Source organism: Lithobates pipiens, unplaced genomic scaffold (assembly GCF_037356315.1).
Source record: "Lithobates pipiens isolate NorthernLeopardFrog02 unplaced genomic scaffold, aLitPip1_a1.2 Scaffold_16, whole genome shotgun sequence".
Lineage (NCBI taxonomy): Eukaryota > Metazoa > Chordata > Amphibia > Anura > Ranidae > Lithobates > Lithobates pipiens.
In genome coordinates, this window is record NW_027507748.1 from 365,819,102 (window position 1) to 365,841,421 (window position 22,320).

The 22,320-nt window shown below is 40.9% G+C and overlaps 1 protein-coding gene across 22 annotated transcripts in view; it reads left to right on the top strand.

The window, feature by feature from the left end:
* Nucleotides 1-22,320, top strand: part of MACF1 (microtubule actin crosslinking factor 1) — a 416,995-nt gene that overhangs the window by 360,019 nt on the left and 34,656 nt on the right. For all 22 annotated transcript variants that reach the window (XM_077482044.1, XM_077482062.1, XM_077482048.1 and 19 more), the window contains 13 exons: nucleotides 5,424-5,543; nucleotides 6,159-6,266; nucleotides 6,382-6,600; nucleotides 7,677-7,880; nucleotides 8,960-9,191; nucleotides 13,501-13,727; nucleotides 13,818-13,940; nucleotides 15,692-15,793; nucleotides 18,852-18,953; nucleotides 19,071-19,244; nucleotides 19,326-19,481; nucleotides 20,985-21,182; nucleotides 21,283-21,411. In XM_077482044.1, the coding sequence (XP_077338170.1) occupies nucleotides 5,424-5,543; nucleotides 6,159-6,266; nucleotides 6,382-6,600; nucleotides 7,677-7,880; nucleotides 8,960-9,191; nucleotides 13,501-13,727; nucleotides 13,818-13,940; nucleotides 15,692-15,793; nucleotides 18,852-18,953; nucleotides 19,071-19,244; nucleotides 19,326-19,481; nucleotides 20,985-21,182; nucleotides 21,283-21,411 (2,094 nt within the window). The remainder of the gene's footprint in view (nucleotides 1-5,423; nucleotides 5,544-6,158; nucleotides 6,267-6,381; nucleotides 6,601-7,676; nucleotides 7,881-8,959; nucleotides 9,192-13,500; nucleotides 13,728-13,817; nucleotides 13,941-15,691; nucleotides 15,794-18,851; nucleotides 18,954-19,070; nucleotides 19,245-19,325; nucleotides 19,482-20,984; nucleotides 21,183-21,282; nucleotides 21,412-22,320) is intronic.

The following is a 22,320-nucleotide window of genomic DNA, read 5'->3' on the forward strand; positions in this document are numbered from 1 at the left end:
GTGCTTTGGGGAAGGAGGGGCCCTGCAGCCCCCCACCCGAAAGCACCTTGTCCCCATGTTGATGAGGACAAGGGCCTCCTGCCGAAAACCCTGGCCGTTGGTTGTCGGGGTCTGCGGGTGGGGGGCTTATCGGAATACGGAAGCCCCCTTTAATAAGGGGGGCCCCAGATACTGGCCCCCCCACCCTATGTGAATGAGTATTGGGGTACCATGTACCCCTACCCATTCGCCTGGTGAAAAAAGTGTAAAGAAAAAAACACAACACATGTTTTTAAAATAATTTATTGCACAGCTCCAGGGGTCTTCTTCCTTCTTGGGGGTCTTCTCGTCGGACTCCTCCGCTATCTTCTGCTAGCTCTTTTACTAGCGGAGGAGCCCGACTTTCTTCTTCGTCGCCACTGCCGTCGGTCTTGTCCCCCTCTTGGGGTCTTCTTGCCGGGCCCTCCGTTTTCTTCTTCCAGCTCTTTTACTAGCGGTGGCCTGGTCTTCTGTTGCCGCCTTCTCTTCTTCCTTGAGATGTTGTCTCGACGCTCTCTCTGGCCGCAATGACAGGGACGCGTTGTGTGGTGACTTATATAGGGACAATGGGCGGGATCACTGGGTGATGTCACATGGTGACCCCCCGCCCCCTTATGATGTCACAGTCCCAGCATCCTCCGGGACTGTGACATAAGAGGGCGTGGTCACCACATGACATCACCCGGTGACCCTGCACCTTGTCCCTATATAAGTCGCCGCACAAAACACCTGTCATTGCAGCCATAGAGAGCATTGAGTCAACATCTCAAGGAAGAAGAGGAGAAGGCAGTGACAGAAGACCGGGCCACCGCTAGTAAAAGAGCTGGAAGAAGAAAGCGGTGGCCCGGCAAGAAGAACCAAAGATGGGAACAAGACCCCCGAAGTCGGAAGAAGACCCCCCGGACCGCGACGTCGAAGAAGAAAGCCGGGCTCCTTCGCTAGTAAAAGAGCAGAAGATAGCGGAGGAGTCCAACAAGAAGACCCCCCCAAGACGGAAGACCACCGGAGTTGTGCAATAAATTATTTTAAAAATGTGTTGTGTTTTTTTTTTTCTTTACACTTTTTTTCCCCCAGGTGAATGGGTACCCCAATACTCATTCACGTAGGGTGGGGGGCCGGTATCTGGGGATTCCCATAAGACCCCCACCGCAGACCCCGACAACCAATAGCCAGCGTTGTCGAGAAGAGGCCCTTGTCCTCATCAACATGGGAAGGGCCCCCCTTTCCCCAAAGCACCCCCCGATGTTGAGGGCACACGGCCTGGTATGGCTCAGGAGGGGGGGGTAAGTCCATACCGGGTGATGGGACCGGCGACATTGACTTCCTTCGCTAGTCCTGTCTACCTAGAGTCACGTTCAAAATTAACGGACTTTCCTCCGTGTGTGGGCAAGTCAGTTCATTTCAAAAGTCCAGTGGATACCCGCCACAGTCCGGCGTCTTGTCCGCCACACCTAGTCCACCGAAAAAGTTCGGTCATGTGTGGGCAGGTCTGCTCCTTCAGAAAGTCCGGCGGGCCTCTGCTTCAAAGTCCGGCGGTTTGTCCGCCGGAAAAAGTACGCCGGATAGTCCTATCGTGTGTACGCGGCATAAGAGATGTATCTTGGTTAGTTTCCATGCAGCTTTTTGTCCTCGCTCCTCTTTGCAATAACGTATATAGATTTACTAATATTATAATAAATGCTTTACCCTGCCAAAATGAGTCAACAACAGACAGTTACATGTGCATTCACATGTTTAGCTAGTTACCTAAGCAGCTTTGGATCATCAAGAGCAAGGAGGTTCTGTTATGCAGATAACAACATTTTCCTTGAAGTCAGCATTTGGCCTTGCCTTTTGCACATCGGTATTAATCCATACCTATGACTGGTCAAGAGAGATGAATGGAAGGGTCCGAAGCCAAGTGCTGACTTATAATTACATAGTTTGTCCAGTTGAAAAAAAGACACAAGTCCATCTAGTTCAACCAATAAAAGGAGGAAAATATTATATAATCATATATACACAATTCTTTACCCACAGTTGATCCAGAGGAAGGCAAAAAAAAAAAAATGGCAAATCCCGATCCAATTTGCTCCAGCAGGGGAAAAAAAATCTTGATCCCCCAAGAGGAAATCGTATATTTCCTAGATCAACTTTACCTATTATTATTATTATTATTATTATTATTATTAGTACTCAGTTATATTATGTACATTTAGGAAATAATCCAGGCCTTTTTTAAAGCAATCTACGGAGCTGGACTGAACCAGCTCTTGAATTGGTCTATGCCACATTTTCACAGCTCTTACTGTAAAGAAAGCTTTCTGTATTTGGAGATTAAGTCTCTTTTCCTCCAGTAGTAAAGAGTGCCCCCTTGTTCTCTGTGATGACCTTAAAGTGAATAACTACATCAAGTTCACTATATGAACCACTTATGTATTTATTCATGTTGATCATATCCCCCTTATCGCCTATTCTTGAGAGCATGAATTTCGTTCCTCTAATCTTTCCTCATAGCTGAGCTCCTCCATGCCTATCAGTTTGGTTGCCCTTCTCTGCACTTTCTCCAGTTCCCCCATATTCTTTTTGTGAACTCGTGGCCCAAAACTGAACTGCATTAGGTTTGGTAAAACACATTAGGTTAGCAATTGCATTAAAGAGCACCTCTGCTTTTGGAACTCCAATGCTGCTCAAACAGCTAACTTATACCTGCGTGATGGAACCTGAATGCACTTGTTATCAACTCCTAGGAGAGTTTAAAACTTTTAATTAGTTTAACTTAAAGGGATTGTAAACCCTCATGTTTTTTGCATTAAGGTGAAAAAACTTCTGACAGTGAATATCCCCCCAGCCCCCATTTTACTCATCTGTTTGTTCCCTCGGCAGAGACGAGCTCACCATCTCTGCCCCGGGCTCTCAGCTCTTGATTGGTTAGATTGATAGCAGCGTAGCCATTGGCACCCGCTTCTGTCAATCAGATCCAGTGACGCAGGGAGTGGGGTTGAGTCCTGCATTCTGCATCTATGGACACAAATGCTGGACTCGGGAGCACGCCTGTAAGGTAACCCCCAGGGATCGCAATTCTCCTAGGGGGTTATACGATCCGGGGAGGAGCTGATAGCACCGCCAGGGGACCCCAGAAGAGGATAATTGGGGCCACTCTGTGCAAAACTAACTGCACAGTGGAGGTATGACATGTTATTTAGAAAAGAAATGAGCCTTTACAATCACTTTAAAGCCGAAGTTTTTAGTCTCAATTTAAAAAAATAAAATTAACACAAGGGACACTACTTGTCGATAGAATGTGTCCCTTGTGCTGCTGGTTCCTGTATTAGCCTATGACAGGCACTCATCAAGAGTGCTAAATATGCCCGCTCTTTCCCCTCACCTCCTCCAATCATAGAAGCTGTACAATAACATCTATGAATAGAGAAGACAGTTCATTCATTTGCCCATTCTCTATTTATAGATCAATTTAAAAAAATGTAAAAAATGTAATTTTGCTCCTTAAAAATGTTCTCATCACTGCGATCAAAAATGAGTGTCAGTTTAACTCCACATACTGTTTAATAAAAAATTGGTCCTGAAACACATTTTTTTCAAATTAAGTTATTCTAATGTAAGGCCAGCTTTACAGTCACCATATAAAAAGATTGTGGAGACAGGGCTTAGTAAACACAAGAAGAGGAAAGACAAGGATCAACACCCTTTTTCATTATACCGTAAAACCTTTGTCATTAAAATAAAAGAATGGTGATGCCTATATTCCACACCTGCTTTTTTGAAATGACTGTTTTTAGAGGGCATGTATTTTCTAGGAAGGAGAAATGTCTGGCTCAAGTATAATAAAGGCAAAACTTTTTTTTAGAATTGAATGCAGTGTTGAGGGATTAGAACCATTGTCAGTTTTTTGTTTGCTGTCTGTGTCCATGCAAATGAGATATACTCTTTGATTGTCCTGATCACCACCAGTACTGGGAATGAGAAGTAAGAGTAAACCTAAATATTGAGTTTTCACTAGAACAAGAATACAGTAAAACCTTGGATTGACAATAACTTTTATATATAAAACTTGACTTGATATACAAGCAGTGTCATGTCAGAACCCAGTCTAAGTGAGATGCCTCTAAGTGTAGCAATATGGTTACATTTAATAAAGGTACAACATTTAGCAACTCACATGGTTGATGATTACAACAGGCACATCTAAGTATGCAGGCATCTGGGGTAAAGCTGTCCACACAGACCATCCTCCGCACCATTGTCATCCCTTCGTCACTGAGCTCCACGAGCGATTCAAGCCTCGCTTTCAGTTCACTCCACTGCAGGGTAGTCTTCCCGGTCACGATTGCAGACTGACAGTGGTGAGGAGGATGGTCTATGTGGAAAGCTTTACCCCGGATGAATGCTTACTTAGATGTGCCTGTTTTAATCATTAACCATGTGAGTTTCTAATTGTTGTACCTTTATTAAATGTAACCATAATGCTACACTTAGAGGCGCCTCTCTTCTCTTTCACACTCTGCAGCTCCTGTTGGATTTTGCTTCTAATCCCCTTGTGGAGGCTTCCATTTGTGGATGGACATTTTATGGTTACACAACCTATCACATTGCTGTAATCTTTTTATGGACTATAAACTGAAGGACTTGGATGATTCGTTCCACAACCATTTATTCATGAGTTTTCATTATTTGTTATGTGGAAATTTGCTTTGATATACAAGTGCTTCCAGAACTAATTTTGCTCACAATCCAAGGTTTTACTGTACAGGGGAAAATTTTTCAATCGGGGACGCTTGTTCCCATCACAGCTATCTAGAGATATTCCTCATACTGGAAAAATATCATCTAATTTTCTGTTAAGTCTACAGGACAAGAAGTGAAGGGAAATATCGCTATTAGTATACAGATGGCAAAAAAAACTGAGAGCCGTTTTACCCTCCCCTAATAGTTTTGGCTTTAGATACACTTTAGCCACAGCAAGCAATTAGATTCTCTTTCAACCTACCTGTTGCAGTGGGTGAATGAGAGGGGGACATTTTGATAAATATAGGTGGTGTTGCTGTCTCAAATGTATTAAGGGTACTGTCTTTCTGATTCTTCTTGTGCTTTCCAGATACCTCTACACCATTCTGTTACCCTTATAGCACATCCATTTTATAGAACAAATAGAACCAGTTTACATACAAAGCAGAATATAATCTTTCTGTTGCTCCAATACAGTGGATTAGCAGGAATATATCAGGACATTAGAATGGTTAACTTATGTCTTTGTATTTTAAGTACGGTAGACTGGTAAACTAAAGTGATTTGAAAGGCGACTCACACTTTAACCAGAGCATTTTTTGTTGCAAGTTTAATTGTCCAGTGTGTCTGCAATGTATGCGCTTCATTGTCCTCCTCCGTCTTTGCTCCTTTCCTGCCAGTATGAGCAAGCTGCTGACGCAGAGTTAGCCTGGGTGGCTGAGACCAGGAGAAAACTTTTGGCACTTGGTCCAGTCTGTTTGGAACAGGATCAGACCACAGCCCAACTCCAGGTGCAGAAGGTACGATTCATGCTGATCCATCACATAGATGTTTATTATTTTAAACCTTGTGCAGCATACATTGTCTTATTCTATAAAGTAATGATTGTTATGTGATAACAATAATGTTGCTAGTTTTCCTTTTATGCATCCTAATTTATAGTCTTGTGGTGGTAAGGAAAGAGGGGAGAATTGGAAGAGCCTATGAATGTAGATTTCAATTACATTTTTGACTAATAGGTACATAAACGTTCTGCTATTTCAATCTTGTGTCAGTAGGCATGCCCAGTTTTTTTTTTTTTTTTTTTTTTTTATTTGGTGCTTTTTATGCAAGTTGTAAAAGATAATCTTGATGCACACATTAACCCAGATCAGATTTGAAGTCCTTTTGGAAAGGTCGGGGTGATTTTTTTCGTGGCACTCTGGTTTGTGTTCCATTCTAGCATGAAATGGTTAATAATGGACCATTGCGAAGAAAGATATGAGTGAAGTGTTGTGCAATATTTCATTCATTTCTGTTGGCAGGAGTTGCATGCAATGAAAATATAAGCCAGAAGATTTAGGAATTTTGGGCATGGTAACTGTTACTAAACTGGTGATGCTATGTCTTTATAACTGAATACTATTTCTATGCAGGCATTCACTGTTGACATTATTCGCCATAAGGATTCCATTGATGAGCTTATCAGTACACAGGAAGATATTCTGGGTACTTGTGGGGATGAGCAGAAAGCCACTTTAAAAGTAAGCGCTATGATACCTGTAGGGCTTGTTGTTTTCCAACACTGAAGGATGATCTGCTCTGAATCAATCTTTTCTTTTTCTTTTCCTCTTTTTTTTTTTTTTTCTTTTCTTTTAGGAAAAAACAAAGTCACTTCTGCAGCAGTATGAGGATGTGAGCCACTTAAATTCTGAGCGCTCTGCACGTCTGGAACGGGCCCAGGCCTTACTGAATCAGTTCTGGGAAACTTATGAAGAATTAAATCCCTGGATTGAGGAAATGAAGACCACCATTTCTCAGCTGCCACCACCAGCTGTTGACCATGACATGCTAAGGCAGCAGCAGGAAGAGATAAGGGTAGGGCACCTTAGCTTTCTTCTTTTTTTTTTTTTTTTTTCTCCACGCAATATATGCTATTTTTAAGACAGTCCAGAAGCAATGTTTGATTTCCCAAGACACAGGATGGCAATTAGACCAATAATATCTCCTGGATTAGGCTCCAAAATGCAGTCAATCTCATGACATTGACTGCCAGCCTAGTTTAACTTTCCATAAACTTGTTTCCTTTTGTCACAGCTATACAACACAAGTTTTAGTTTTTGTTGTTGTTAAAAGGTAAGTTTGCCGTTTCATGAAAAGATTAAGTAATTACAAATATCCTGGCCTCCCCTCCAGACCCTGCTGCACGCAGCATCTGCAATGCACCTTGTTGCTGGTGTAGAAGACACCACAACACACAGCCCTAAGGTAAGTGTCCATCATAATACTCGCAATGTAAAGCGCTTCTTTCTTCTGGGACACCTACAGCTTCTCATCGGTCAGCATGGCCACATGGCTGCACTGACCAATGAGCCCCTGCCATTGAAAGTATTATGATGAATATTCACTCTGGGGTTGTGTATTATTGCGTACAGGCTGCGTCACCAGCAGCATGGGGCATCACAATTGCTATGTGCAGCAGGAGCGACCAGGATATTTGGAGTTCATCTTTTTTCATTTTCTTTTACAAAAGGTTTATTGAAAAAATTTCACATCAGTGAGACAATACAAAGATAGCATAAATCTGCCAATAATAGTACAAAGACATGTGAAGAGTTACATAGGGACATAACAATGGTGGACTCGTGTCCGGCCTAAAATAGTCACATAGGAGCATCTAAATTGGTCGCGACACGCCGCCACACCCCATAGAGCAAAGCTAAAGGGGCATAGGGACGGACCGAGTTCAAGTATGCGATGAGGTGCCAATATCTGAAAACCACACAACAGGTAAAAAAGCGAGCAAAAACTCTTACACCGCAAACAGACGGAGTTGGGCTGCTTTCAGAAGGGGCATCTTTTTTCATTTTTTGGCAATGGGTGAATTTTATGCTTTAAGAAAAATCATTTGGGAAAAGAAATGTTTTACATTTACTGGTTTATTACAATTACAGCAACTGAGAGAAGCAGTGGCTGAACACAAACCACACATTGATAAGCTGCTGAAGATTGGGCCACATTTGTGTGAGTTGAATCCTAAAGAAGGAGAAGCCGTGCAAGAAAAATACACTAAAGCCGAGCACATGTACCTGGCAATTAAGGAGGAAGTGCGCAAAATGGCCATGACACTGGATGACGCGCTCGCTCAAGCCTCTCAGGTATTTTAGCATGATATAACTATATTTGTTTTGTCATTATAGATTAGCAGTTAACACCAGTGCCTGGATCTGCTGTGGTTACCTGCAATGAATATAGTCCTTGCAGCCACTTAAAACTAAATATTAGCCTAGGTTTAGTGTTGGTCTATAGAGCAGCCTGGTTTTCAAGGTGAAATAGAAAATCAAATCACTTGAGTGAGTGGAAAACTGTACATGCATGCTGGTGATCATAACCCTAGCCCCTGTAATGTCTTGGCAGTTAACAAATATAGCATACTAATGAAAACATTGCCTGGGTATTCCCCATGTTCATAAATCACTTTGGAGAGTACATTAAAACTTTGTCGTTCCATGATTATAAAGGGGCTTACAGTCTATGGCCCCTTCCCACTGTAAGGCCAGTTTGACCAGAAGCCAGTTAAACTGTAAGTGTGTCTTTGAGCTTTGGAAGAAAACCAATGCAGATACAAGTAGGACACACTAATGTGGTACAAAGGTTGCGTGAAAAGACCCCAGAACTGCAAAGCAAAAGTGCCTTGGCTGCCCAAAATGTTTGTGCTTATCAACGCTTTCTGACAGAATGCATAATTATAGTAAGGAGATAAAATAACTATATATTAAATTTTCAAGTTCTGGATGTTGCCTATTGAATAGGTGGTTAACCTTTGCCCTGTATCTGATATCGTAACAATATTGTTCTTCATCCTCTGTAGACTCCTCTCCCACTAGTTCCATACATCAGACATGTGCTTGTTTTCATGGTTTGCTCATGTGTTAACGTGTTTGCATTGTTGAGTTGCTGTGGTTCATGCTACACTAACCCCCCCATCTCTCCTCTCATTCACATCACCTCCCTTTCCTTGTGGAATGTGTTAACTTTCTGTTGTGCTGCCATGGTAACATATCCTTGTCGGCCTGACTTCTCTGCATTTCAGATTGTGGAGGTAAGTGTCATCCCGCTTCATTAGTCTTCTATCCTATACCTTACCAGTGACTACCTACACTGTGCTTTCCTTTTGCCATGTGTTTTTGGGGCATCTTCATTTTCATTCCGCTTTTTTTTTTTTTTTCCCTCCCAGTTCCATGACAAAATCGGGCCCATGTTGGAAACTCTGGAGAGCATGGCATCTCGTCTAAATATGCCACCTTTGATACCTGCTGAAGTGGAGAAAATTCGAGATTGCATTAGTGAGAACAAGAATACCCTCATGGAACTTGAAAAACTGCAGCCATCATTTGAGGCCCTAAAACATCGTGGAGAGGAGCTTATCAGCCGTTCACAAGGAGCAGACACGGATCCTGCAGCCAAAGGTTGGTCACCCCCATAATGATGACAAATATAATTGTTTTGTTATTTCTGTGTGTCAAAGTGGTACAGAGCTGAAAGCCAGGTTGCTATGGTAACTGCAATTTGGGATATTCCTCTACTTTGATGGAAGCACAGTATGTCTCAAGCTTCTGAGATGTTAAACATAATTTGTAAATTTGCTTAACTTGCTAATCACAAATTCAGTTCCCCATGGGAACTAAAAATAGTTATTTTCACGTTGGCCAGCAAATGTCATCTTTATAGATAAATATTCAGATTTTCTGTTGATATACCACTGACTAATTAAATGCAAAAGTGGGATATAATTTACTTTATTAAACGGGTAACTGGCAAATGCTCCTGTTAAACTGTCCATACACGTTAAGATTTTTCTCATTTAGTGCTGCTGCATGAACAAAAGAAATTACTTGATTCCCTCATCTACACTAAATGGCATGGCTGGACAAATCTGTAGTACCAGTTATTGTGCTTTGACAGCCAGCACCCGCAGCTGCCAGGATACGCTAACAGCAACAGTACTGGACAGAATTTATGTAGGCCTGGTTTGTTTCTCAGAATTTTGTGCCCTGCTCCTTTGAAAAAAGTTGATGTAAAAACCGACTTTTGTCAAGCCAGACGGTGCCGACGGAGCCAGCCACACAACAAAATTTGATCCCTGTCCATGGCCATTTAGTGTCATCAGTGATCAATCATGTTATCACCATGTTTATCCAATCCTGGTGAGCACAGAGTACAGAACAGAGAAAGTATTTAACCACTTGCGGACTGCCCACCGTAGATATATAGTACGTGATCTGACGCTTCCAGGTCTGGGGTGCATGCTGCCAGCAACCTACTTGCGCTGTAATTGTACACAGCGGGAGCCCAGCAGCGGGTACCACCGACTCTATGTCCGCCAGCACCCACTGATGACAAGAGCCTAACGACGGTCTGCCTATATAGAACAAGGCAGACTGTGGTTCTATCTGCTAAGCATGAACACGGATCTTTGCCTTCCACTGGTCAAAGCCACTCCCCCACAGTGAGTAAGCACAACCTAGGCACAGTTATCCCTTTTATCGCCCCTAATGTTAACCTCTTCCCAGACAGTGACAGTGCATATTTTAATAGCACTGTTCACTGTATTAGTGTCACTGGTCCCCAAAAAGGGTCAGATGTCCGATTTGTTCACTGCAGTATCACAGTCCCGTTATAGGTCACTGCAAAATAGAAATGGTATCTAATGGAATACCAATGTCCTTCAATTACATGTATACGGAAAGGCCCTCAGAAAATGGGATTTAACGGTACTGGGTCATTGGTATATCAAGGGAATGAGAATTGTTTCTTGGTAATGTAAAAGTTAACAAATCTTTATTAATACAAATTGTGTAAAATATTATAGTAAAATTTTAAAATTGCTAGAAAGGGGGTTCTTATAACTGTACTTAAGTTGGAATAGACAAAAAACAAGAATGGAAGTTGCCAAACACCCAGCTATTTTGATTCTTGTTTTTTGTAGATTCCAACTTGAGTACAGTATCAAGAACCTCCTATCAATTTTAAAAATGTATTGTAATGTTTTACAAAATTTGTATTAATAAAGATTTGTTAACTTTTACATTACCAAGAAACGATACTCATTTACTTGATAGAACAATAACCCAGTACCGTTAAAGTCACATTTTTAAGGGTTTTTCCTTATACGCTATAAGTAGCTGATTGCTGGCATTAATAGTAAAAAAAAAAAAAAATTATAAATAAAAATATCCCATAGTTTGTAGACACTATAACTTTTGCGCAAACCAATGAATATATGCTTATATTTGTGTTTTTTGTTTTTTTCCCCAAAAATATGTAGCAGAATACATATTGGTCTAAATTGATGAAGAAATTCGATTGTTTACATGTTTTATTGGCTATGTTTTTATAGCAGAATGTAAAAAAAACTTTTTTTTTTTTTTTAATTGTTGGACTTTTTTTGTTTATAGCAAAAAATTAAAAAAAACACAGAGGGGATCAAATATCACCAAAAGAAAGCTCTATTTGTGGCGGGGAAAGGACAAAAAATGCATTTGGGTAGTGTCACACTGCTACGCAATTGTCAGTTAAAATAATGCAGTGCCATTTCGCAAAAAATGGCCTGGTCGGGGGCGGGGATCTTCCGGAGCTCAAGTGGTCAAATAAACTTTCCATGCTGCCTGTCACATTATTTTTCCTCTCACTCAAAGCAGTCACAGTTGTGATGTGTGAAGACCTGTTTGAAAGTCACATGCAATGTAAAAAGTGTATATAGAAGAAATTTAGATGAAAAAATAAAGTTTAACATGAATAAAGTTATAAAAAAAAAATCATTGAGGTAACTGGTTAGTGTTAGATCAGTGTTTCATTTATTAGTGTTCTATGTAAATTTTTTATTTTTTTTTCAAACTAATCATCAATGAATTGCAGCCATTGCAAAGACCATACAATCCTAGACAATTCTTAAAGCTGAACCAAAGACTTACGTTTTTTTTATTCAGATATATTCCTTCTTGGCCACAAATATAAATCAACTTTGTGTGCTTCAAATGCCTTTACAAACCCAGATGATATATTTTAAAGTGGCAGTGACACCTTTGCTGTATGTAGTTTCTGCAAAGAGCAGAATTGTAGGGGGGATCCAGACTCCACCCACTGCAGGCTGCTTGCAGAAAACTGTAGGGGGGAGGAGGTGGATTTCTCAAGCAGACCAGTCCTACTGCGCAAGGATAGAGGGCAGCAGTGAGTGGTCTTTATTACAGGAAGCTCCTGCACAGAGGCAACGTTTTACACTGGATCACTACACAAATCTGGAAGAAATACACAAAGGACACAAAGATTCAATTACAAATACACATGACTTTGGACAGTTTTGTTTATCCTGGAGTTCAGCTTTCATATGTAGAAATATACTATATAGGCATTTGTTTTTTAACCCTAAACCCCTGATGTGTATCACAGCCTACACATACTGTACACATGGGGAGCTCTGTATTCAGGTTATATAGGAAAATATGATTTTTTAAAACCATTTAGAGTAGTATTAACTGTACAAAATAGATTACGCATTTCAGTACTCAATATATTGATTATTTGTAAAATCGCCAAATGAGCTTGTCCTATGTATAGTTGGTCTGGCCATGAAGATTTTAATGGCCTTTTACATGACCAGAAAGGTTTTAAGGTAGCACAAGGGGTAAATGGAGTGGTTCCTATGAGCAGAAAAAAATTGTTCTTCTAGTCCCTTTCATTCAGAAGGCCAGTTACCAAAATTGGGGGTGGGTGCAAGTTCTTCTATAACTCTATTATAACATAAATCCATTTAACGGACAATTGCACCTTTGTTTAAAAATGCAATATTGTAATAAGCCTAGCACCCTTGTTACATTAGCAATATAAATGCTATAACTTTTTCGCCCACATTAAAGGGTTAGTTCACCTTTACTAAAAAAAATTCTTATGCAGAAAATTTTCCATAAAATCAAGTATTTCTCACAGAAAAGTATTGCAGTAACACATGTTTTGCTATACACGTGTTTATTCCCTTTGTGTGTATTGGAACAAAACAAAAAAAGGGAGAAAAAAAAAAGCAATTTGGACATAATGTCACACAAAATTCCAAAAATGGTCTGGCCAAAATTCTTGGCACCCATTCAAAATTGTGGGTAAATAAGATTGTTTCAAGCATGTGATGCTCCTTTAAACTCACCTGGGGCAAGTAACAGGTGTGGGCAATATAAAAATCACACCTGAAAGCAGTTTGCCAAAATGTACTTGAGTAAGCCAAAAATCCTGGGAAAATGTCTTGTGGACAGATGAACTTAAGATAGAGCTTTTTGGTAAAGCACATAGTAACTGTTCCTTATAATTGTACCCAATGAGGTTGATTTACTAAAACTGGAAAGTGTAAAATCTGGTGCAGCTGTGCGTGGTATCCAATCGGCTTCTAACTTCACCTTGTTTAGTTAAGCTTTGGCAATAAAACCTGGAAGCTGATTGGTACAGCTCTGCATAGAAGCCAGATTTTGCATCCTCAGGTTTTAGTAAATCTACCCCAGTGTCTTTCATGGCTTTCTTTTACTTTAAATCTTGTATGGTTCTGCTTTACATATGAGTCACCAAGTTGGAATTTGTGTTTTGCTTGCCATAGTTGATCATTACTAAGTTGCTTTCATTTTACATGCATCTTAAAAGTATCAACCTAAATCACTAATACATCTACTTTGCTCTAAGGTGTAAAATATTGGACTTGTTTAATACTTATAAATATATTGTTTCTGTTTGTTTCAGCCATTCAGGATAAACTGGACCAGTTAGTATTCACCTGGGAGGACATCAAAGCTAGAGTAGATGAACGGGAGATGAAATACTTAGACGTCCTTGAGTTGGCAGAAAAGTTTTGGCTAGATATGAATGCACTGTTGACAACCATCAAAGACACTCATGAGATTGTTCATGATCTGGAAAGTCCCGGTATTGACCCATCAATGATAAAACAGCAGATTGAGGCTGCAGATGTAAGCAACATCTGGAAATGGTTCTTTTTACTCTTCTTTCTATATAGGACTCACAGCAGGCAGTAAATGCAATTTTATGTTTGTTTGCAGACCATTAAAGAGGAGACTGATGGACTCCATGAGGAACTGGAGTTTATACGTATTCTTGGAGCAGACCTCATATTTGCTTGTGGAGAGACAGAAAAACCAGAAGTCAAGAAAAGCATTGAGGAGGTGTGACATTCTATTCTACTTATATGATATTTATATCATGGCAAAGCCTATGTATGGACTTTATTCCTAGAAGGGTCTGCTGAGATGCAAGATCACATAATACATTGCTTTCAAACTATCTGTGCAGACCAAAGCAAACCATGCCCTTGTAGAACTTGTTCATTTTAGGAATATTCGTTTGATTTTCTAATCGTTGGTGGGGTCAAATTGACAAGATGGGCAATGTTTTTCAAATTTCTAACAGTAAATGTTTTGAAAGTCTATTTACTCCAAAATAATCTAAAAGTGAAAGCAAGAGGTTTTTTTTTAAGTACTTTCAAACAACATTTGTCATGTCATCAAATGTAGTGATTAGAAATTTTGTATGAATATTTGTTCTAAAATCTGCTAATGTATGGCCAGCTTTATACTTAAAAAGAAGAGTAAAACACCTTCACTGTACAGCATTAATGCTCAAAAAGCACAACTTGCCTATGTCATTAGCAAATATAATGCTATTTGCTGCAAAAATGATTGCATATAGTCTTGTTTTTTTGGACAAAGTGGAAAAGGGTTTGCAACGCTGCAAGGATTTTACTGCTGTTTCTAAAGTAATTGGGGAGATTTTCTCTTTTTGTTTTGTGAGCAAAATCTCTTCAACAAGGATAAAGACCGTAATAAACTTTTTATGATGTGTGTGGAAGTTTGAAAACTTTGCCAAATTTTTGTTGTCTTTGCACCCACTGGGGGGGAACGCCTCACTTCCTGTGTGGCCAATAGGAGAAATGAGGGTGAAATCTTCCTCATAGGGACATACATGGCAATAAAAACATAACTTTCCGAATCAAACCAAAAAAATATATATTTTAGCTGGACTTGCTTTGTAGATCTTTAGATATTAAATGTAGATGGTTAATTGGCTGTGAGCTACTTTCTTTGCAACGTTATCAATCTCCAGGTTAATTACAGGAAGTTGCAATGTAAATTCAATTCAAAACCCTTTAGCTAAAGGGGTTTTCAGCATAAACTTCTTTATATTCAGTTTTTTTTTTAATGTATGCTTTTTACTAAAACTTATAGTTTCAAAACCAAATGCAGGAATGAATTCTTTAATGCTAAAAACATCTGGCAGCCCAGACATTCTTTGTCCCTACAGGGACAGTTGGTGTCCAGTCTCAATACTAACACAGTTCCTTTGCAGATGTCTTAAATTCCCTGCTCATTTGGATAATTAACATTCTTAAATCATGCTTAGTTTAGTGTGAACTTTCTGAAACATAAAGGAGAAATATAGTCAAAGCTTTTTTTTTTTAGCTATACTTCTCCTATGGATCATAGGACTTGCAGTTCGTTCTGCACTCCTGTGACCTGTTTTCTGCTGACAGTGGGCTAAAGTCTACTGTCAGCTGACATCGCTCAGCCGGTCCAGGCTCTGAAAAGATTTGACCATGTGTTTGGAATCCACCCAGCAGCCTGGACCAGCACCTGGCTCAGCCTGTCAATGATGCACAGAGAGCCTGGGCCCTTCACAGCCCAGTGCTCCAGTGAGAAGAGAGCTGTCACTCAGAGTGTAGGTGGAAAACTGAGTGATCAGTGGTCTTTGATCACTCAGTTCTCGCTGCAGACCTGGAAGGGGAAATATGCAGCATCGATCCTAGGTAAATATAAATATATTTTTTTAACGCTTATGCAGAGATGGTCTTTATTTTTTAAATATATTGTACATCTTCTGGCACCTTTCTAAAGGAACTTGTTTCTCCCCCTCCCCTCAGATGAACACTGCCTGGGAAAATTTGAAGAAAACTTGGACAGAGCGCCTGGAGAAGCTTAGAGATGCAATGGCTCATTCAGTACAGTACCAGGACACTTTACAGGTATTTTGCCACAAAAGTCTTCATACTACCCCAAATCCCAAGGTTAAGGGCTTGTTTACACTGTGTTTAGTGATCTGGGTAATCCACTGGATCAATGCAGGTTACCAGAAAGGCACATAGAAAACCATTGTCTCTCAATTCACACCAGAACAGGGCTGTAGTGTACAGATTTGAATGTATTAATCCATAAACTTGGTGAGGGGGAGTAAACCATGCAATGCGCTGGATTGCCTCTAACCGGACTTCAGAGGCAAAGTGTGAATAAACCACTTTTGAAGTGCCTACATTTTATGTGTGTGATATTGGAAATAAAGGACACAGACCTTCCCTGTGATATTTCTTGTAGGTCAGTACTCTCAGTACACAGTTTGAAGACATTGGCATTGCAGTTGTAGCTTTTTTCTCAGTAGAGCCTTAAAGAAAAACACATTGCTATTATTTTTATGCTGTTCCCTAATCGACACAGATTTAAAGTGAAAGTAAAGGCTTTATTATAAGTGGTGTGAAAAACCTTCCCTGCCTATAAAAGATAATTGCGCTGCAGTCCTGCCACGTGACACCTAAGCTTCGGTTCCTATATGTTAGAGTGGTGGATGCAGGGGTGGGGAGGGTACTCTGAAAATGAATTTGCAATGGAAGTTGGCAAGTGAAGTCACAGCTGTAGGAATTAAGAGCCGTTAAGTGCTCCCTGACCTAGGAGACCTGCTGCTTCTCAATCATGTGACTGCATTGGAGCAGATTAAAGAATCTTTTTTTCCACTGCTACTTTATAAATGCTATGCAAGCAGAGCATTAAGTAGAGAAGCAGCCAAGAGGCCCATGGTAACTCTGGAGGAACTGAAGAGATCTAAGAGGAGGGGGGATGTTTTTTCAACAACACTTAGTTATCCTTTACAGTGCCTTGTAAATGTTTTCATTCCCCTTGACATTTTCCACATTTTGTCATGTTACAACCAGTAACGTTAATGTATTTTATTGGGATTTTATGTGATGGACCAACACAAAGTGGCATATGATTGTGAAGTCAAAAGAAAATTATAAATGGTTCCCATTTTTTTTTTTACAAATGTGAAAAGTGTGCCATGCATTTGTATTAGCCACCCTAAGTCAATATTTTGTAGAACCACCTTTTTCTGCAATTACAGCTGCAAGTCTTTTTGAGGATGTCTCTACCAGCTTTGGACATCTAGGGAGTGACATTTTTGTCCATTTTTCTTTGCAAAATAGCTCAAGCTCGTCAGATTGGATGGAGAGCGTCTGTGAATGGCAATTTTCACGTCTTGCCACAAATTCTTAATTGGATTTAGGTCTGGACTTTGACTGGGCCATTCTAAAACATGCATATACTTTGAGCTAAACCATTACATTGTAACTCTAGCTGTATGTTTATTGTCGTCGTCCTGCTGGAAGGTGACTCTCTGCCCCAGTCTTAAGTCTTTTGCAGACTCTAAGACCCTTTTCACACTGGGGCGCTTTGCAGGCAATACAGTGCTAAAAATAGCGCATGCAAAAGCGCCGTGAAATGGCCGCTGCTGTCTCTCTAATGTGAGACCCCTGAGGGCTTTCACACTGGAGCGGTGTGCTGGCAGGATGCCAAATCGATGGGACAGCCATTGTAGCAGCGATTTGCTGTGACTTTTATCCCTTTCTCAGCCACTAGTGGGGGGTTAAAACCACCCCGCAAGCAGCCAAATAGCGCCGCTAAAACAACGGTAAAGCAGCCCTAAAAATAGTGCCGCTTTACCGCTGCCGCAAGGGCGCCGGCAGTGTGAAAGGGGCTTAACAGATTTTCTTCTAAGATTGCCCTGTATTTGGCTCCATCCACCTTCCCATCAACTCTGACCAGTTTCCCTGTCCCTGCTGAAGAAAAGCATCCCTACAACATGATGCTGCCACCACCATGTTTCACAGTGGGGATAGTGTTCAGGGTGATGTGCAGTGTTAGTTTTCTGCCACACATGACAATTTGCCTTTAGGCCAAAAAGTAATATTTTGGTCTCATCTGACCAGAGCACCTTCTTCCACATGTTTGCTATGCCCCCAGATGGCTTCTCACAAACTGCAACGGGACTTCCTATAGCTTTCTTTAAACAATGGCTTTCTTCTTGCCACTCTTCCATAAAGGCCAGGTTTGTGGAGTGCATGACTAATCGTTGTCCTGTGGACAGATTCTCCCACTTGAGCTGCCATGGTCTTTTGGCTGCTTGTCTACCTAATGCTCTCCTTGCCCAGGCTATCAGTTTAGGTGAATGGCCCTGTATTGGTAGGTTTGCAGTTGTGCCGTGCTCTGTGAGTTGTTCAAAGCTTGGGATATTTTTTTATAACCTAACCCTACTTTAAACTTCTCCATAACTTCATCCCTAACCTGTCTGGTGTGTTCCTTGGCCTTCACGATGCTGTTTGTTCACTAAGATTCTCTAACAAACCTCTGAGGGCTTCACAGAACTGCTGTATTTATACTGAGATTAATTTACACACATTGACTCTTATTTACTAATTAGGTGACTTCTGAAGGCAGTTGGTTCCACTAGATTTTGTAAACCATTTATAATTTTCCTTCCAGTTCACAATTATGTGCCACTTTGTGTTGATCTATCACAAAAAAACAAATAAAATACATTTACGTTTTTGGTTATAACGTGACAAAATGTGTAAAATTTAAAGGTGTATGAATACTTTTTCAAGGCACTGTACACTTTCATGACATCAAGATGCCAACATAAACTTTGAGAGTCCTTTATCGCTCTTTTTTTTTTTTTTTTTGTGTTTCTCATACTGTTTGTACTTTGTTATTAGAAGCTTTTTAGTAGTGGTGTGCCTTATGGTATTTCTTGTATCACACAACATATTACTAGCAGAACAGAAATTCCTGTTTAACAAGTTAGCATAGAGATATGCCAGGCTGCGATCAGCAGTATTTAGAAAGTAGTACCGTTTTTTTTTTTTTTTTTTTCCACTGCACAGCAGAACCCATTTCATATGTATCCCTATCTGATAATTCTGAGAAGAAGGTAGATTATACTGAATGGTAAGAAAACTACTTTTTCCTATGTTCTAGGCAATGTTTGACTGGCTGGACAATGCTGTTATAAAACTTTGTGATATGCCTCCTGTGGGAACTGATATCAGTACAGTGAAAGAGCAGATCAATGAGATGAAGGTAAGCTAGACTTTTAATATAAAGCTCTTGGTAGAAATAAATGAGCTACAGTATATTTTATGGTTTCTGTGGCTTATGTAAAATTTGTATTTACAAATGTGATGCTTTTGTTGGCAGGAGTTTAAGGTGGAGGTTTATCAGCAGCAGATTGAAATGGAGAAGTTGAATCATCAAGGGGAACTGATGCTGAAAAAAGCCATTGACGACACCGATCGGGACATCATCAAAGGGCCACTTACAGAGTTGAAACATTTATGGGAGAATCTTGGAGAGAAGATCACACACAGACAGGTGGGGAGTGAGTTCATTGGGATGTTGTATTTGGATATGTTAACTGTAATTTCTGCTAACTTTGTGCCTGTGTATCCATAGCACAAGCTTGAGGCTGCTCTACTAGCTCTTGGCCAATTTCAGCATGCGCTGGCTGAAGTAATGTCCTGGCTGACACACACAGAGGAACTTCTGGATGCTCAGAAGCCCATTAGCGGTGATCCCAAAATCATTGAGGTTGAGCTTGCAAAGCACCATGTAAGTCTTTATGAAACTAATGTTACTGTTATAGCGTAAATAGTGCCCTGTTTTTGTTTAGTCCAGTGAATAGTGTTTGTGTGGCTGATGCAGCTGATGATCTTGTTTAACTGCCTGCGCTATAGCCGAAAGACTGCTACAGCGTAGGCCTTAATTGCCAGGAGGGCGTCCATGGAAGCCCCCTCAAGCAAGCGCTGTCTGTGGGTTGTGCTCTGTAATCACCGAGTCTGAGACTCAGCTGATCACAGATGAGAGTAAGGGGTTGATCCCGGTCCCTTACCACGTGATCAGCTCTCAGCCAATTATGACTGATCACATGATGTAAACAGAAGATGGTAATCGGTATTTTTTTTTCCCCTCGCTCTGCCAGCGTGAGGGGAAAAGATAAAACAATCACCGGCTTCTGTCAGAGGGGCATTGGTCTCTCACACAGCCGCGGCCGCATTTTCTGTGCCTGCCAGTGCCCACTGTGCCACCCATCAATGCCCACCAGTGCCGTCAGTCAATGCCCATCAATCAGTGTCTCACAATCACTGCCACAGATCAGTGCCCATCAGCGCAGCTTCATCAGCGCACATCAGTGAAGGGGAAAAATTACCTGTTTTCAAAATTTTATAACAAACATTGAAAGTTTTTTTTTTTTTTTGGTCCTTTTTCATTTTATTTAGGAAAAAAAAAAAAAACCCTAGCAATTATATACCACCAATAGAAAGCTTGATTTGTGTGAAAAAGATAACAATTTTATTTGGGTACAGTGTAGTATGACCCCACAATTGTGCCCAGTAAGCAAGTGGTTAAGTCTTTGACAATTCAAAGTAAATTTGTCATTAGGATAATGTATGTACCATTACATTTTAGTCAGATCAACCTGTCAAAAAGACCTTTGTTTCCTGTTTTTCATAGCTGTGCTTTGTGCTGTTCTCTATTCAGATTCCTCCATGATAACTTCTGTAGCAGAGGGACAATCCTGTCCTATAAAGGACTAGGTATTATATTTGAGTACTCCCTTCTACTGTTGGCTGTATATACCACTGCTAAGTAGGGATGAGCTCAGGCGTGTTTGCATGGACACGCGCAGAGTCCGCCAGGAAGTCGGTGCAGCTCTGCGCTAATCACAGTCAATGAGACATTGCCCCGATGCGCGGCTGCAGAGATCGGGCAATGTCTCACTGCCTGTGATTATTGCAGCGCTGTACCGACTTCCTGGCGGGCTCTGCACTTGTTCCATGCGACCAGGCCTGAGCTCATCCCTATTGCTAAGCTAGCTTCCAAAGGTAGTTGGCCCCAATGACTGACAGAGCAACAGAATAACCCCTTTTTTATTGATTTATACAAAGCACATTGGGCATGATGTGTAAAGCAAGATGCATCATGTAATGATTTTGTAGAATAAAGCATGGGACAAAGTTGTTTTTGTTTACGATTCACTCAGTTAGATATAGCAACCAATTTCCTATGTTCGAGCACTGTTTGTTGTTACTCGCATCCTTTCTGAATTTACAGGTGCTGAAAAATGATGTGCTTGCTCATGCAAGCACAGTGCAAACTGTGAATAAAGCTGGCAATGAGCTGCTGGAGTCTAGTGCTCGAGATGATGCTAACAGCCTTAGAGCTAAGCTGGTAACGCTGGACAATTCATGGGAGTCTGTACTACAGAAAACAGAAGAAAGAGAGCAGCAACTAGATATGGCTCTTCAGCAGGTGTGTGCAACTTCAGTTATTCAGTGGCAGCCATAATAAGGCACAAAAAACTGCAAAGTTTTGTGGTATGACCTGGGACGTGTTATTCTTCCTTTTTTAGGCTCAAGGATTCACAGGGGAAATTGAAGATTTCATCCAGTGGGAGAACAGAATAGAAAGCCAGCTATCGGCAGCAAAGCCCACTGGTGGACTACCAGAGACAGCTCGAGAGCAGCTGCATGCGCACATGGTGAGGACACTATGTAGGAAATAACCTTGTGGTAATTTTATTAGGTGCATTGATTTATGAGCAGGTAACACCCCCAATGTTTTCAGAACAGCTAGAATTCTTTTGTGGTCAAAACAATTTGATGCAAACCTTCAGTAAGGAGTTTAGTAAGTATTGTTCTTAGTGTTGGAACGTGCTAGTGTCTTTTGTTGCTGTATCCATCCTACATGTTATATGTTCAGAGCTGTCCCCCTGCATCCGACTGTTGTAAAGATTTTTTACCACTTGCCATGCATAGGCCCCATATAAATGGCCTGGACTTCAAGTACTTAACCACTTGCCAACCGTGTCACGCAGATATACTGCGGCACAATGTCTCTCCTGGCCGAAATCCCGTACGGATTCGTCCTACCCTTTTTTTGGCCACCAGAGGGCGTGTGCCCACTGCATGCTGGAAGACCGGATGCGCGTGGCCAATCGCTGCCGGCCACAGGTGATCGCAGGCACCAGCACGGGGATTTGTGTTTGTAAACACACACATTCCTGTGCTGTCAGAGGAGAGGAGCCATATAGTTTACTCCTAAGTAGGAAAAACAATATGGCTCCTTTCCTAGTCAATCCTATCCCCATACAGTTAGAACACAGTGAGGGAACACACAGTTAACCCCTTGATTGCTCCCTAGTGTTAATCCCTTCCCTGCCAGTGGCATTTACACAGTAATCGGTGTGTTTTTATAGCACTGATCGCTGTATAAATGCCAATGGTCCCAAAAGTCTCCGATCTGTCCATCGCAATGTTGCAGTACCGCTAAAAATCGCAGATCACCGCCATTACTAGTAAAATAAAAAATTATAAAAATGCCATAAATCTTTCCCATAATTTGCAGATGCTATCACTTTTGCGCAAACCAATCAATATAAACTTATTGC